General features: G+C 44.1%; 1 protein-coding gene across 3 annotated transcripts in view; it reads right to left on the bottom strand.

The window, feature by feature from the left end:
- The window catches only part of TAF4B (TATA-box binding protein associated factor 4b), a 177,982-nt gene that overhangs the window by 129,564 nt on the left and 31,278 nt on the right, over window positions 1-17,140 (bottom strand). For all 3 annotated transcript variants that reach the window (XR_005749491.1, XM_040354095.1, XM_040354096.1), the window contains exon 6: window positions 12,488-12,577. Coding sequence is in view for 2 of the 3 variants with exons in the window: in XM_040354095.1 (XP_040210029.1) it covers window positions 12,488-12,577 (90 nt within the window). In the remaining variant the exon portion in view is untranslated. The remainder of the gene's footprint in view (window positions 1-12,487; window positions 12,578-17,140) is intronic.

Genomic DNA, 17,140 nt, shown 5'->3' with positions numbered 1-17,140 from the left:
AGGGTCATTGAAAGAAGATGGCCAAGGCTGAAATCTGACCCTTAATTGTACTTAAGGCAAGTATTTGGTCCACCCCACGCTGTAGAAACAGCAGCAGGACCCTGGAAACCAAATAAGCATGCAGATGTCACTTATTGTCACACAGAGATGTAGGCCTTCCATGTGCGATGGTAAATCTTCCGAGAGGACGACTTCCACGCCCTCAGCATGTTAGAAATCACTGAATCAGACAGGCCTCGGTCCTTTAGTACCTGGGCTTTCAATAGCAATGCCGTTAAAGCCAGCGACTGTAAAGCAGGATGAAGTATGGGACCTTGCGACAGAAGGTCGTCTCGCAGCGGTAGACGCCAAGGAACATCTGCTACCAGACGCACTAGGTCGGCGTACCATGGATGCCGAGACCAATAGGGAGCAATTAGGATCATTGGAATCCCTTCGGCCTCCACTCTGCGAAGCAGATGGGGAAAAAGCTTCAGCGGGGAAAAGCATAAATTAGCCGATACTGACCCCACCAAAGCATCTGTCGCGTCCGCCCATGGGTCTTTTGACCTGGCCACAACCTTCAAAACCTTCCGATTGAATCGCGAGGCCATGAGATCCACGTCTGGAGTGCCCCATCTCAGGCACAGGAGCTGAAACACCTCCGGGTGTAGTGACCATTCTCCCTGGTCCAGCGTCTGGCGACTTAGGTAGTCCGCTTGCCAGTTTTCTACTCCCAGAAGGTATACGGCAGATAGAGCCGGCACGCTCCGTTCTGCCCACCTCAGGATGTGAACGACCTCCGACGCCGCAGCCGAGCTTCTTGTTCCCCCTTGATGGTTGACATATGCCACTGCCGTGGCGTTGTCCGACTGGATCCTGACTGGACGTCCTTGTAGCCTCCGAGACCACGTAGAGAGGCACAGCCTGATCTCCCGAAGCTCCAGGACATTGTTAGGCAGGCGGGATTCTTCGTGAGTCCAGTGACCCTGGGCCGACAGAACCCCCCAGACTCCCCCCCAACCGGTAAGGCTGGCGTCCGTCGTGATCACCGTACAGTGAAAAGGAAGGAACGACTTCCTGGACCGAAGAGTTGGGGGATGTCAGCCACCAAATCAGGGAGGCCCTGACCCGGTGGCTCACCCGAATTGGACAATCCAGGGACGATGGGCATTTGTCCCAACTTGACAGAATTTCCTTCTGCAACACTCGAGTGTGAAATTGAGCATATGGTATCACCTCGAAGGAGGCTACCATGAGACCCAGGACTCGGATGCAAAAGCGGAGCGACTACCATCTTTCAGATGTCAACAGTCTGCAACTTTTCCACAGGGAGAAAAACTCTAAGGAGTCCAGAACCAACCACAGGTATTCTAGGCGTTGAGTCGGTACAAACACCGTCTTGTGAGTGTTCAGGACCCAACCAAAGTCTCGGAGGGTCTGACAGTCTATAGACACGCCCTCCTCCAATTCTGAGCTTGAAGTAGCTCTCAGAAGAAGATCGTCCAGACAGCCCACGATAGCGATTCCACGCTGTATCATCAAGGAAAGAATCGGGGCGAGCACCTTGGTGAACACCCTCGGCGCCAATGCCAGTCCAAAGGGGAGAGCCATAAATTTATAGTGGTCGTCACCGACCGCAAAAAACGCAGAAATCTGATGCCTGGAGCATATGGGGACATGCAAGTATGTGTCCTTGATGTCCAAGGACGCCAGGAAATCCCACGTATGGAGAGCAGTGACCACAGAGCGAACAGATTCCATCCTGAACCTCTATACCTTTACAAAGCAATTGAGGGCCTTGAGATCTAGGATTGGACAGACCCCGTCATTCAGGACTACAAACCGATTTGAGTAAAAACTCTGAAACCGTTCATGCAATGGTACAGGTACGATCACCTCGGGCACCAGCAGATCCTGAACTGCCCCAAACAGCGCTTCCCAACGAATCAGAGGAAGCTGGAGGTTGGAGGGAAAAAAAATTGTTCGGTGGGCAAGAGAAAATTCTATATTGTACCCTGAGGGAACTACCTCGCAAACCCACCGGTCGGAAAGTGGAGACGTCCACAGAGTCACTAAGACAGCCCCCCCCCCCAGCCAAGTGTAGGGTGGGGGGCAGACCTTCATACGGATGCAGATTTGTCCGCTGGGCTTGCGAAAACCAGGGACACTTTTGTCCTTCAGCAGGTGTCTTAATCGGCCTGGGAGCGTTTACCTGCAGCACCGGGCAGACGAAAAAAACGCTTATGTGTGATAAAGGAGGGCCCCTGCCTACGGCGTGGCTCCTTACCCTTCCTGGATTGCGGGAGCAGAGTGCTCTTACCTCCCGTGGCATCTTTGATAATGTCATCCAGAGAGGCTCCAAAAAGCCCCTCACCCTTAAAAGGAAAATCCAGCAGGGCCTTCTTAGAAGATTGGTCCGCGGACCAACACTTTAGCCAGATCAAGCGGCGCAACACTACCGCATAGACCGAGGCTCTGAACAGCAAGGGAATAGTATCCAAGGCTGACTCGCAAACAATCTTAAGGCCCTGTACCAACTGGTCGGCCAGTTCCACAGAGTCCAGGGGAGCCTGATGCTCAACTCTTGGTGCAACATTTTTGTCCATTCAGTAAGTGTCTGACACCAGGGCCCCGGCCACAGCAGGTCTCACTGCTGACCCCACCACGGAGAACAGGGAGCAGGCCACTGCTTCAGCCCTCCTGTCCGCGGGGTCCTTGAAAGCAGGAGCCCCTTCCACCGGAATCGTGGTCACCTTGTTTTGACACCGGGTTTCCACTATCAGGGGAGAAGTCAATTTCTTCAGGAAATTCTCCTCAAATAAGGGTAACTGACCGCTAAACATTTCGGGCCCGAAAAGACCCTTTGCGGCCTATCCCACTCATTGTATAAAAGCTTATCCAGACAAGGTACACAAGGAAACACCTTAGCGGTGCCGGTCGGCTTACAGAACGCGAAAGGAACCGACATTTCTGTTGCCTCCGCCGTATCATCCATTTTAAGATTATCCCGCACTGCGGGGATTAAGTGCTTCTACAAGTGCCCTATCATGCCCAGACCCGCAATCATCCTCACTGTCCTAACGGTCGAGGTCCACATCCTCCGACACATCAGAACCAGGGCCAGGAGCCGCAGCTGGTCCCGATTCGCTGTCAGCGTTGTCCCAAGAAGATGACAGGGGGAGGGGGCGTTTAACGCTCTGTGTCCCACGCGCCGCTTCCATCCTGGCAACAAAACCCTCCAGGATCGCCGACATAGCGTCCACAGATCCAGGGGCACCAGTTGCCAACTCGGGTATGACTGGGGGGGGGGGGGGAAAGAGGCATCCGCTTCCGATGCCATGCTGACCCACGCGCCTGACACCCCCAGGGACGCGAGACAAGATACACAGCCCACCCTCCTAGCTGCCACTGAGAACAAGGGGCTCCCTAGAGGACTCGCCACCCGAACTGTTTACTGCACAGCTGCCGTCCACCTCTTCCGCCAGAGGTGCTCCCCGTACAGCCGCATGTGTCACTCTGCCTCACTGCAGTGTGTCCAGGCTGTTCACGCCGTTCTAACCATCACTAGAGGCAAAACTCCTTCACAAAATGGCCGAGTGGCCGCCCTGTAAAAGAAAATGGCCACCGAGTTAAAAGATGGACAAAATAGCGCCGGCGCTGCCAAAATGGCCGCCAGCCGCATGAGGAGAAGCTTAGCAGGCCGCGAACATCCTGGGCCCCCGCACAGAGGACCCCCCGCACATGGCAGCCAGATAGCACCCACAGGAGAGTGGACCCACAGCACAGCCCCCGCTAGCGGATGGAGCCTCCCCAAGGCGAACCCCCGGTCAGACGCAGCCAGCCTAGCTCCCAGATCATAGGGGAGAGAGGGAGGGACAGAGGAAAGGAAGGGTGGAAACCCCCATTCGACCTCCCCGGGAATGCCCAGCCGCGCCATCCTGCTGGAGCAGGGGGACTGCTAAAACTTACCCGTCCTGCGTGGACTCACTGGAACCATACCTGACAGACCCATCGCCTGCGTGGTTACGGTGTGGCTGTCGGCCCTGGCACACTGACACGGACATATAGCCCAGTCATATGTGTGCCCGGAGCCCGTAGCTCACCGGCCACCCCTGGAGCAATAGGGGATGTCATGGCCGACCCAGCGCGTAGCTAAAGGTCTGCACACACTCGATAGCCGAAACTGGGGGAACAGACCAACAAGGATCTGATGTCCAGCCTGTCACCCAGTCGGCAGTTGATGATGGATCTCAGAAACAAAAATAAATGTAGAAAAAAAAAAAAGAGAAGTAGAAAAAAAAAACTCCAGGTCCTCTTCTCCTATGCTAGGCAGAAATAAACTGAGCTGTTAGATGCAGGGAGAGGGGTTGTACCTAGAGGGACCACCGCCTGGGTGGTACTTTACAGTTTTGATGTGTTTAAACACTTGAACATGTTTTCTGTCTAGTGCTCGCCTAATAGAAGGCCAATATCCTACTGTAAAGATTGCTGCTGTACCCATGAACGGAAGAGAAATTAAAGGTTTTGCACCGTCTTCTATATGTCTTATAAACAGTTCCTATTCGACTCCCAAAAATCTTTTTTGCTTCATACAGGAGGGCTTGTACACCTTTTGTCTGGGGCCACAAACGTCCCAGATTTAGATACGAGATTCTTATATTACCTAAACTAAAATTGGCATTGGTTTAGCAGACATTTACAATTACTATATAGCCTGTCACCTCACAAGAATTGTAGACTGGAGTTTGCATGCCAAAACTAAAAGACTGCATCCAGATAGAAAAACACAGGTGCTCAATCCCCCTCTACAAATAGCAGCCTGGCTACTAACCTTGCATACAGCAAAACTACACAAAGACCATCTAACTATAGGCACAACTCTTCAATGCTTACACCTTATTAACAAAACCATAAAAACGAACATCACTCGCGCTTATTATACACAATCCTGACTTCACAACGGACCTTTCTGTCCAATTGCATTGGGAAGGATGGCCATATGAACAGATTAAAGCTAAACATTTTTTTTTTAAAGTGGCTCCCTGATTTCATATGAAACTCTCCAAGTTAAAATGCTTGACTCTACCATCCCATTTTGGACGTATATCAAGTTACGACAATTTTTTTAAAACACCCAAATATCTCTCCAGACTGGCATAGAAAACGCACGCCATTCAAAATCTTCTGTACTAAACCTTCCCCACAATCACAGTGTCCTTCATGTATGCTTTTACCATTTTACAACCAAGAGGTGAAACTAGCAGACCATGTCTAAAATGTGAACAAAATCTTATCACTCTTGCAGAAGACTGGGATCATATGCTACATAACATCCACAAAGTCTCAGTGAAAACCTCAAACCAAGAATCAGAATATAAACTCCTGGCGAGTTGGTATCTTACACCCATCCAAGTAAGCAAATATCCTCCCACATCACCCTCACCTCTTTGCTGGAGATGTGGAAATGAACGTGGAACCATGTTACATATTTGGTGGGCATGTTTTAAAGTACAACCCTTCTGGAAGTAAATACACAAAAATATAACAAATATTTTACACCTGCACAATACCTTTTACACCACACATCTCTTCCACACTGATTATACCGCAAATCCCTGGCTCTACATCTCTTAAAATGCAGCTAAAATATGCATCCCACTGAAATGAAACTCTAACAAACCATCAATTTCAGATTGCATAGGCTATGTTCATCAAACAGCTGAAATGGAATAGCTGATATATACAATGAGAGACAACCCTTCAAAATTTAGTAAAACATGGGCATGTTGGACCCACTACTCAAATTCTTTACACAGAGACCACACCTCAAATAATCAAACAAGACTTATTGGATACATCTTTCTCATGACCCATCTTCACCCCACTAATAAGAGCCTTATACCCCTAGGTTGTGGAAAACACAATATGAATAGACCACTTGATCTAGAACCATCCTTTAAAGAGGATTTGTTTACAGAGTCGGCATTCTACTGAAAATTCAATTAAATATTAAGATAATAGTTTCTTTAAAAAAAATGTATGATGCATAATCCTAATAATACATATTACTTGTTCGATTGTGAAATGCCCTTTTTGTATTTGGGCACCAACTACATCTAGTTTAACATATCTATATGCACTCCATTATTGTTAGAAGCTACTGTTGGCAACTCTGCATATGCTCAGTTTTCAGTGTGTTTCTATGCAGAGCATTTCCTCCCTTATCACATCGGAGCAGCCCATGCGGCTATAGAATCACACATGTGGGCGTATACAAAGTGGACGGGATATTACATGTAGATTAATGGCGGCTTCATCCCACTCTTTTTTAATGGGGTTGTAAAGGTACGTTTTTTATTTTTTAAATAGGTTCCTTTGAGCTAGTGCATTGTTGGTTCACTTACCTTTTCCCTCGAATGCGCTTTGAAATGTTTTTTTTTTTCCCTTTGTCTGAATCTCTCACTTCCTGTTCATCCTCCGTAAGCTGTTCTGGCTGACTAACCCCCAGCCAGAACGGCTCGGATGTTGAGGGCAATTTTACTGAGGAAAAACAAGAAGTGAGAAATTCAGACAGACAAAGAAAACAAATATTTAGAAGGGAAATCGAAGGAAAAGTTAAGTGCACCAACAATGCACTAGCTTAAAAGGAACCTACTAAAAAAAAAAAAAAACCTTTACAATCCCTTTAAGACAGAGGCTGGAGGAGCATGACACAGTCTGACTGGCAAAAATCCGCCCACACCATGTTATTTCCACAAAATAAAGGATTTAATTTCAAATATATATTTGAGTGCCAATTTAAAACAGTTTATTGATATTGTGAGAAACATTAGTAAGGCCTGGCGCAAACCAAAATGGACAATATGCAAAAAAATTTGACGCTGTCCCTTTAAGTGAATAACCTACCTCTGAAAAGCAAATCAATGAAAAGCAATTGGTTAGCAATGTGACAATTACATGTGAACAAAGGATAACAAACAATCCAAACATACAGTGCCTTTGCGAAAGTATTCGGCCCCCTTGAACTTTGCGACCTTTTGCCACATTTCAGGCTTTAAACATAAAGATATGAAACTGTCATTTTTTGGGAAGAATCAACAAGTGGGACACAATCATGAAGTGGAACGAAATTTATTGGATATTTCAAACTTTAATAAAAAACTGAAAAATTGGGTGTGCAAAATTATTGAGCCCCTTTACTTTCAGTGCAGCAAACTCTCCAGAAGTTCAATGAAGATCTCTGAATTATCCAATGTTGACCTAAATGACTAATGATAAATAGAATCCACCTGTGTGTAATCAAGTCTCCGTATAAATGCACCTGCACTGTGATAGTCTCAGAGGTCCGTTTAAAGCGCAGAGAGCATCATGAAGAACAAGGAACACACCAGGCAGGTCCGAGATACTGCCGTGGAGAAGTTTAAAGCCGATTCGGATACAAAAAGATTTCCCAAGCTTTAAACATCCAAAGGAGCACTGTGCAAGCGATAATATTGAAATGGGAGTATCAGACCACTGCAAATCTACGAAGACCTGGCCGTCCCTCTAAACTTTTAGCTCATACAAGGAGAAGACTGATCAGAGATGCAGCCAAGAGGCCCATGATCACTCTGGATGAACTGCAGAGATCTACAGCTGAGGTGGGAGACTCTGTCCATAGGACAATAATCAGTCGTATACTGCACAAATCTGGCCTTTATGGAAGAGTGGCAAGAAGAAAGCCATTTCTTAAAGATATCCATAAAAAGTGTTGTTTAAAGTTTGCCACAAGCCACCTGGGAGACACACCAAACATGTGGAAGAAGGTGCTCTGGTCAGATGAAACCAAAATCGAACTTTTTGGCAACAATGCAATACGTTATGTTTGGCGTAAAAGCAACACAGCTCATCACCCTGAACACACCATCCCCACTGTCAAACATGGTGGTGGCAGCATCATGGTTTGGGCCTGCTTTTCTTCAGCAGGGACAGGGAAGATGGTTAAAATTGATGGGAAGATGGATGGAGACAAATACAGGACCATTCTGGAAGGAAACCTGATGGAGTCTGCAAAAGACCTGAGACTGGGACGGAGATTTGTCTTCCAACAAGACAATGATCCAAAACAAAAGCAAAATCTACAATGGAATGGTTCACAAATAAACATATCCAGGTGTTAGAATGGCCAAGTCAAAGTCCAGACCTGAATCCAATCGAGAATCTGTGGAAAGAACTGAAAACTGCTGTTCACAAACGCTCTCCATCCAACCTCATTGAGCTCGAGCTGTTTTGCAAGGAGGAATGAGCAAAAATTTCAGTCTCTCGATGTGCAAAACTGATAGAGACATACCCCAAGCGACTTACAGCTGTAATCGCAGCAAAAGGTGGTGCTACAAAGTATTAACTTAAGGGGGCTGAATAGTTTTGCACGCCCAATTTTTCCGGTTTTTTAATTGTTAAAAAAGTTTGAAATATCCAATAAATTTCGTTCCACTTATGATTGTGTCCCACTTGTTGATTCTTCAAAAAAAATTACAGTTTTATATCTATGTTTGAAGCCTGAAATGTGGAAAAAGGTCACAAAGTTCAAGGGGGCCGAAAACTTTCGCAAGGCACTGTACAAGAGTCCAAAAGGTGAAAACCTTTTTATTTATAAAAATTGTATATATATATATATACACACACAGTGAGGAAAATAAGTATTTGAACACCCTGCTATTTTGCAAGTTCTTCCACTTGGAAATCATGGAGGGGTCTGAAATTGTTATCGTAGGTGCATGTCCACTGTGAGAGACATAATCAAAAAAAAAAAAAAAAATCCAGAAATCACAATGTATGATTTTTTTTTTTAACTATTTATTTGTATGATGCAGCTGCAAATAAGTATTTGAACACCTGAGAAAATCAATGTTAATATTTGGTACAGTAGCCTTTGTTTGCAATTACAGAGGTCAAACGTTTCTTGTAGTTTTTCACCAGGTTTGCACACACTGGAGGAGGGATTTTGGCCCACTCCTCCACACAGATCTTCTCTAGATCAGTCAGGTTTCTGGGCTGTCGCTGAGAAACACGGAGTTTGAGCTCCCTCCAAAGATTCTCTATTGGGTTTAGGTCTGGAGACTGGCTAGGCCACGCCAGAACCTTGATATGCTTCTTACAGAGCCACTCCCTTGGTTATCCTGGCTGTGTGCTTCGGGTCATTGTCATGTTGGAAGACCCAGCCTCGACCCATCTTCAAAGCTCTAACTGAGGGAAGGAGGTTGTTGCCCAAAATCTCGCAATACATGGCCCTGGTCATCATCTCCTTAATACAGTGCAGTCGCCCTGTCCCATGTGCAGAAAAACACCCCCAAAGCATGATGCTACCACCCCCATGCTTCACAGTAGGGGTGGTGTTCTTGGGATGGTACTCATCATTCTTCTTCCTCCAAACACGGTTAGTGGAATTTTGACCAAAAAGTTCTATTTTGGTCTCATCTGACCACATGACTTTCTCCCATGACTCCTCTGGATCATCCAAATGGTCATTGGCAAACTTAAGACGGGCCTTGACATGTGCTGGTTTAAGCAGGGGAACCTTCCGTGCCATGCATGATTTCAAACCATGACGTCTTAGTGTATTACCAACAGTAACCTTGGAAACGGTGGTCCCAGCTCTTTTCAGGTCATTGACCAGCTCCTCCCGTGTAGTCCTGGGCTGATTTCTCACATTTCTTAGGATCATTGAGACCCCACGAGGTGAGATTTTGCATGGAGCCCCAGTCCGAGGGAGATTGACAGTCATGTTTAGCTTCTTCCATTTTCTAATGATTGCTCCAACAGTGGACCTTTTTTCACCAAGCTGCTTGGCAATTTCCCCGTAGCCCTTTCCAGCCTTGTGGAGGTGTACAATTTTATCTCTAGTGTCTTTGGACAGCTCTTTGGTCTTGGCCATGTTAGTAGTTGGATTCTTACTGATTGTATGGGGTGGACAGGTGTCTTTATGCAGCTAATGACCTCAAACAGGTGCATCTAATTTAGGATAATAAATGGAGTGGAGGTGGACATTTTAAAGGCAGACTAACAGGTCTTTGAGGGTCATAATTCTAGCTGATAGACAGGTGTTCAAATACTTATTTGCAGCTGTATCATACAAATAAATAGTTAAAAAATCATAAATTGTGATTTCTGGAAAAAAAAAATTTGATTATGTCTCTCACAGTGGACATGCACCTACGATGACAATTTCAGACCCCTCCATGATTTCCAAGTGGGAGAACTTGCAAAATAGCAGGGTGTTCAAATACTTATTTTCCTCACTGTATATATATATACATACATACAGTCCAAAAAATGATATATATGTTTTCCCCCCCTAAATCTTCCTAAAGAAAACTCCAATCACTGTGTTCCTGGTCTTAAAGGCGCCTCAGATACTCCTCATACAAGTGCTCCACCACAAAGTGTACAAAATGCATGCTTAACAACAGCATCTATGACATGCGCCCTTTTTGCACCAATTTTTAAATCCTTGTTTTGACTTTTAAAAAAACGGTGTCACACTATTCTGGATTATCATCTCTCCCTGGATCTCATTCATTGATGTTTGAGGAGATCAGCTGGTGGTCGTTTCCCCAGATACCATTCTAAAGGTGGAACATTGTGAAAACAAGGTGGGAAAAAAGGTGGTACCCTATGACACCAAAGGCGCATATCATGGATGCTGCTGGCGAGTGTGCATTTTGTATACACTTTGTGGTGGAGCACTTAGATGAGGAGTATCTGAGGCACCCAAGACCAGGAGCACGGTGATTGGGAGTTAACTTCAGCAAGATTTAGGAAAAATAAAAATACATTTTTGGACTGTGTAATATTTAAGAATTTTTATAAAATATATATTTTTTTCACTTTTGGACTCGAGAATATTTTGATTGTTTTTTTTATCCTATGTTCACATGTAAGTATCACTTATGTGTTAGCGCCTTGATTTTCATTGGTTTGCTTTAGTTTATTGATGCAATTTATTTTTACTCTGTATTCCTAAGGCTGTTTTTTTATTTTGAACATGTAACCAGCAGCAAAGGCCATATTCCTTATGTTTCCCTGCAGATAGGCTAAGACAGCTCTTGGTCAGGTGACAGCTATATATCATTTCGGAAAAGGGTCCATTTTTTTTTTAATTTAAATAATTACAGTCCTATCATCCATATACAGAAATAGAAGGGCGAACGTAAATTAAACTAAACAGCCAATCAAAGGCTATCACAGAGATCAATAAGCAGTCCTCCCAGCTCCTGATAATTGGTACGAGATCCAGAGTTGTCTGCAACAGCTCGGTCTCCATGCTAGGAGCAAAGCCCCAGCACAAAACATATGCACAAGTACACACATATATGGCTCCACTGAAAAAGACCCACTTCAGCAAGGCCACATGCAGCACCTGTGTGCTGAGGTGTAAAATCCCTGGTGCTTTTTGTCACGCGAGGGAGCAGCACATGCTGCCCAAAAAAGTGAATGGCTGCATGTAGCCATGCTCATCTTAACTGGGAAAATGGTCTGGCATGGATTAAGGGAATCCCTGGCTCGTTTGTTTACCGGCAACGCAAAAAATGTGAACAGCATTTTTTTTCTTTTTTAGATTTGTAAATGCACCACTTACTAGGCAAGTTAAGCCGGCCATAGACAGTTCAAAACTCGGATGGTTCAGCAGGAACTGGGCGAGATTCGAGTCTCATATGAGCAGGCTGAATTTACCCAAGTTGATCGATTGTTCAACCTTGTCCCCACGGAGAGAACACAGTGGCTTTGTGCAAGGAAGTCCCCCATCAACACTGACTGTTTGTAATCTGTGGCTGCAGGAAAGAAAATCGCTCTGTCTTTGTTATAAAATATATCCACAAAATAGGTTTCCAATGCACTCTAGCATTGCCAAAGGCAGACTTAAAGTGGTAGTAAAGTCTTTAATACCACTTTTACCTACAGGTAAGCCGTATAAAGAATATCTCCTAAACCTGTACGGTTTAGGAGATATTCCCCTCGCAATGCGCCGCTGATTGCAGCGGCGCATGCGCAGCGGGGATCCTCAACTAAAGGCCCGGCAGCCGCCCGACCTTGCCAGAATGAAGTCTCCCGCGCGAATGCGCAGGAGTGACGGCATCGCCGCCCCAGCCAATCACAGCGGTGATACCCGGAAGACACGCCGAGGAAAGATGACATCTCTCGTGCGGTGTACTAGCTCATTATGCCTTGTGTAAAAAAAATATTGGGTATACAACCGCTTTAGCTATATTTGGGAACGCAATGCATGGGAGTGCAGCATAAATGCTTTGCCTTTAGTGTACTTGGGTGCCATGCAAATTAATTTTTTTTAGCACTGCAACGCACTAATGCAGCATAGTGCAGTACCTCATCCCTGTCATATGGGCCTTAGACATGGGGCAGGTTTCCTTATGCCTTGGTGGAATGAGTTGACTGGCTAAACTATGGCCCCTGTCACAAATAGGTAGTAGCATATTGTGTAAGGAACAGCAACGCTCCAGTTATATACCTTCAGAAATGGAACCAGATATGGTTGTGGCGAGGACTTCAGTTCTTTGTAGAGTTTTGTAGTAAATTCTTCTGGTTCAAGTTTGGAGTCCTAAAAAACACAGAGGAAGCGTCAGAAGACAGACAATTTGGAAGAAATGTTTAAAATAAAAAATAAAAATAAAGGAAGATTTTTGACTTGCCTGTAAAATCCAATTCTTGGAGTACAGAACAGGACACAGGCATATTCTTAGATGATTGGGAGGTGTGGGCAACACAGCAAACTGCCAACAAGCTCACAAAAAAAAAATTAGACGTGTACAAGATCTTCACTAGACAGTTGCTTGAAGCACCTTACAGGTGCTACAGCAGGCATCAGCAGAGGCTTCAAAACACCCAGATGGCAAAACTTAGCAAACAAACAAAACAGAGGACCATGTAGCAGCCTTACAATGATGCTAAACAGGTGCTTGATGGTGAAAGGCCCAAGAAACTCAGACATAGTGGCGTGTGCCTTAACAGAAAAGGAAGGAAACTTAGCCTGTAGGGAAGAGGCTTGAACAATGACCTGATGTGTCCACCTAGCGATGGTGGAATAAGAGGCAGGGTGAACCCTGCAAGAGTCTTCAGGAATAAAACAGAGAATCTAAAAAAGTCTAAGGGCGGCATCTGACAGGTAGATTCATACAGCACAAACCATATCCAAGCAGTGAAGAGAGACCAGACAGAAAGATGGCAGGATGAAATCCTGGTTAACGTGAAAGGAGGAGACCACTTTGGGCAGAAAGGAAGCCTTATGTCTCAGGACAACCTTATCCTTCTGTAACATCAGGAAAGGTTCCTTTGAAGGCAATGCCATCAACTTTAAAAAACTTTCCTAGTGGAAGTGAATGAGAAAAAAAAAAAAAAAAAAAAAAAAAAGCATTGCAAATGAGCTCTGGGAATATCCTGAATAGGTCAGAAGGGAGGCTTTTGAAGACGCATGAGCACCAGACCGAGATACCACAGCATCACCAGAGGGTTTAGTAGAAGCTAAATAAGCAACTCCCTGCACAAAAGGTGTATGTGATTGGAAAGAGGCCAAGTGAGTCTGCCAAAGCATGTCCAAGTACCACACCTGCCTGGGCCAGTTTGGGGTTACAAAAATCACTGAACGTCCACCAACTTGATCCTGCGAAGCAGTCGTGAAGGAGTTTCAGTGGAGAAAAAAAAAAAAAATAAAAAAGGCAAAACTGATCACATGGGGTCACTAGAGCATCTACGGCGAAAGCTCAAGGATCTCTGGACCTAGCACAAAAAAAAAAAAAAAGATAGTTATATAAGCCCGATTTACAAGAAGGAGCTTACTCTAGTGAAGCTTATATCCCTCCAATATGGCACCCAGAGCATGAAAGCCATGTAGAGCAAACAGGTTGTAGGGAAATTAACAACCTCACAAAATGGCGGCCATTGTTGTCCGTTTCTGGTGCCAAGATATCACTACTTGTGCAGCAGGGAGTAGAGTGACACCAACCCAACATGCTGCACAATCAGATGCCCCCAGCGGAGTCCCTCCTTACATTAGGAAGGGTCAACCCCAGGAAAAGAGGCAACAGTTCAGGGGCCCAAGCAAATGTACTTTGCCACAGCCCAGCCTCCCATTATCCCACTCCAGGGCTGATGGACCACCAATTTCCTCCCCAATAGAACCAGGGGGCGGCCCACATACGTTGGGTGCGATTGTGTCCAAAAGGGCACTATAGCGCACAGTCCAGGAACCTGCAAGAGGAACAAAACTGCGCAAATCAAATTAAACAAGTACAAATCTGTGACTACATTTAGATGGCTAGGTATAGGTAATCAAAACATAAAATCACAATAAAAACATAACACACACTATGCAATAATATAAAATATGTGTCAAAAGACATTACCCACTGGGAAGAGCACATATAGTTGAAAATGTAAAAAGGACCATGCACATGTGATTAAAACATAAGATAAAAAAACAAAATGATCAAATAACAATTACTTAGTGGAGAGAGTACAGGTGGTTGGAAATTTGAAGGACCATATACAAAATGTGCACAAGCACGTAGGTGTAGGCAAGGGATTTTAAGCGCATCATTTACTTTTTAAAAATTTGCCAGACACGAAACACTCCATAGTTTGAAACTCGTGCTCTCACCGAGATCTGGGGAGTGCTGTGTCTTAAAGGGGTTGTAAAGGAAAAAAAAAAATGTTCATAAGCATCCTTTACCTGCAGACATTCCTTTTTTCACTTCCTCAATGTTCCTTTTTGCTCAGAAGTTGCTTTATTTCTTCTCTGTTCACTTCCTGCTTGTCCGATTGTTACTCACCACCGTGAAGGGAGGCTTTACTGTGGTGGTCAGTGACGTGCTCGCCCCCTCCTGGGAACTACATCTGTGCGGCAGGATGCTCTCTATGTGTTAGAGAGACTTCAAGGGAGGTGTGAATTACTGGGCGTGCCACAATGCATACTGGGAAATGTAGTTCTTACATGAACGAGCGCCGCAAACCAGGAAGTGAATGAGAGAACAGAAACTAGAACGCCGGAGGTGATATAGATGAAGGAATTTAATAGGTATTTACTTGTTTTTTTAACAGAATCATTACACTATTCTGCCTACCTTGCTCCCAGGGGAGGTGACTGAACAAAACAGGATTCTTAAGAGAGCACTTCAGTGGATATATAAAGATAAGTTACAACTCCTCCAGACCTCAATGAGAGCATGAGTTGCGTACCAAATTTGAAAAACCTGGAGTAAATTATGCATATGTAAAATACAACGTGTGCACCTACATGTACATGCACATTTTTGTGGTCCTTCAACTTTCCAACCTCTTGAATTGACGCTATAGATTAATTTCATTTGATAGTTCATGTTATTGTTTACTGCTAAACACGTGTATGTTCCTTTAAATTACCAACCATCTATGCTCTCCCCAGTGGGTAATCTTTTGACACATTTTATATTCTCGTTTACAGTGTAGTATATGCTTCTGTTGTGAATGTTTATTACCTGTATGTAGCCCCTTTAAAATGTTATCACTGGTTTAACACTTTCATGCCTAAGCCTATTTCTGACATTTTAGCAGAGAATCTAGAGAAAAAAATGGCGATTGTTGCAATATTTTATGTCGGACGGTATTTGTGCGGCGGTGTTTTAAACGCAACTTTTTGGGAAAAATTAAATTTCATGAATTAAAAAAAAAATTAAAAGTAAATTTTTTTGTATAATGTGAAAGATAATGTTACGCCGAGTAAATAGATACCAAACATGTCACGCTTTATAATTGCACGCACTCGTGGAATGGCGACAAACTACGGTACCTAAAAATCTTCATAGGCGACGCTTTAAACTTTTTTTTACGGTTACCAGGTTAGAGTTACAGAGGAGGTCTAGTGCTAGAATTATTGCTCTCACTCTGACGATCGTGGCAATACCTCACATGTGCGATTTTAACACCGTTTTCATATGCGGGCGCGACTTACGTATGCTTTTTCTTTGTTGCGCGAGCTCGCGGGAAGGGAAGCGCTTTAAAAAACAAAAACATTTTTATATATATATATATATATATATATATATATATATATATATATATATATATATATATATATATATATATATATATATATATATATATATATATATATATATATATATATATATATATTAAAATTGTGTTGTTTTTTTTTTTACATTATGATCACTTTTATTGCTGTCACAAGGAAAGTAAAACATTCCTTGTGACAGTAATAGGTGGTGACAGGTACTCTTTATGGAGGGATCGGGGGTCTAAAAGGCTTATATAAATATCCTATTTTTTTCCACAATAGTCCTGTTTATTTTAGGTGGAGATATGCATTATGGTGACCCTTGCAGTCCATCTATAGTGGGCGAGTTGCGTAGGGTTGTCACAGACTCCCAAACCTTTGTTTTTGAATATGTAATGCAATGAACTGATGGACATATTTCTCTTTATATCACCATCATATAGTGATTTATAGAATTCAGTTTGTTTAAATATCAGTTTTTTTTGTTAATGAATTGCCACTTCTTATCTCCCCTGAGGAAGATTATGTTTGATGGAAACACATTGTGGCTTAGTACCTACTGTGATTCTCTATTGCAGTGATTCTCAACTCCTGTCCTCAGGGCCTACTAACAGGCTAGATTAAGTATCACCTTGGGGAGATGCAGACTAGAATACTGCAAACACTGAGCAGCAAATGATAACACCTGTGATGTTTTTTTACAAATCTTGCAAACCTGGCCTGGTGCTGGGTCCTGAGGACAGGAGTTGAGAGCCACTGCTCTATTGAACATCCATTATGTAATATTCATCTCATATAAATACCCATACCCCTCTCTGTCAATCCCTCCATGGGCTCCTGTTCACCCAACAAATTAAATTCAAAATACTAACAACTTTGAAAGCCATCCACAATTCAGCCCCAAGCTACATTACTAACCTAGTCTCAATACCAACCTAATCGTTCTTAGTTCCTCCCAAGACCTCCTGCTCTCTAGCTCCCTCACCACCACCTCCCATGCTCGCCTCCAGGACTTCTCCAGAGCCTCTCCTATCCTATAGAACTCCCTACCCCAATCTACTAATATCTCCTATTCTGTTTGCTTTTAGACAATCCCCAAAAAAACATCCTCTTCAG

This window comes from Rana temporaria, chromosome 5 (assembly GCF_905171775.1).
Source record: "Rana temporaria chromosome 5, aRanTem1.1, whole genome shotgun sequence".
Lineage (NCBI taxonomy): Eukaryota > Metazoa > Chordata > Amphibia > Anura > Ranidae > Rana > Rana temporaria.
The sequence above is the reverse complement of the archived record's forward strand: the minus strand, read 5'-3'. Positions and strand labels throughout refer to the sequence as shown.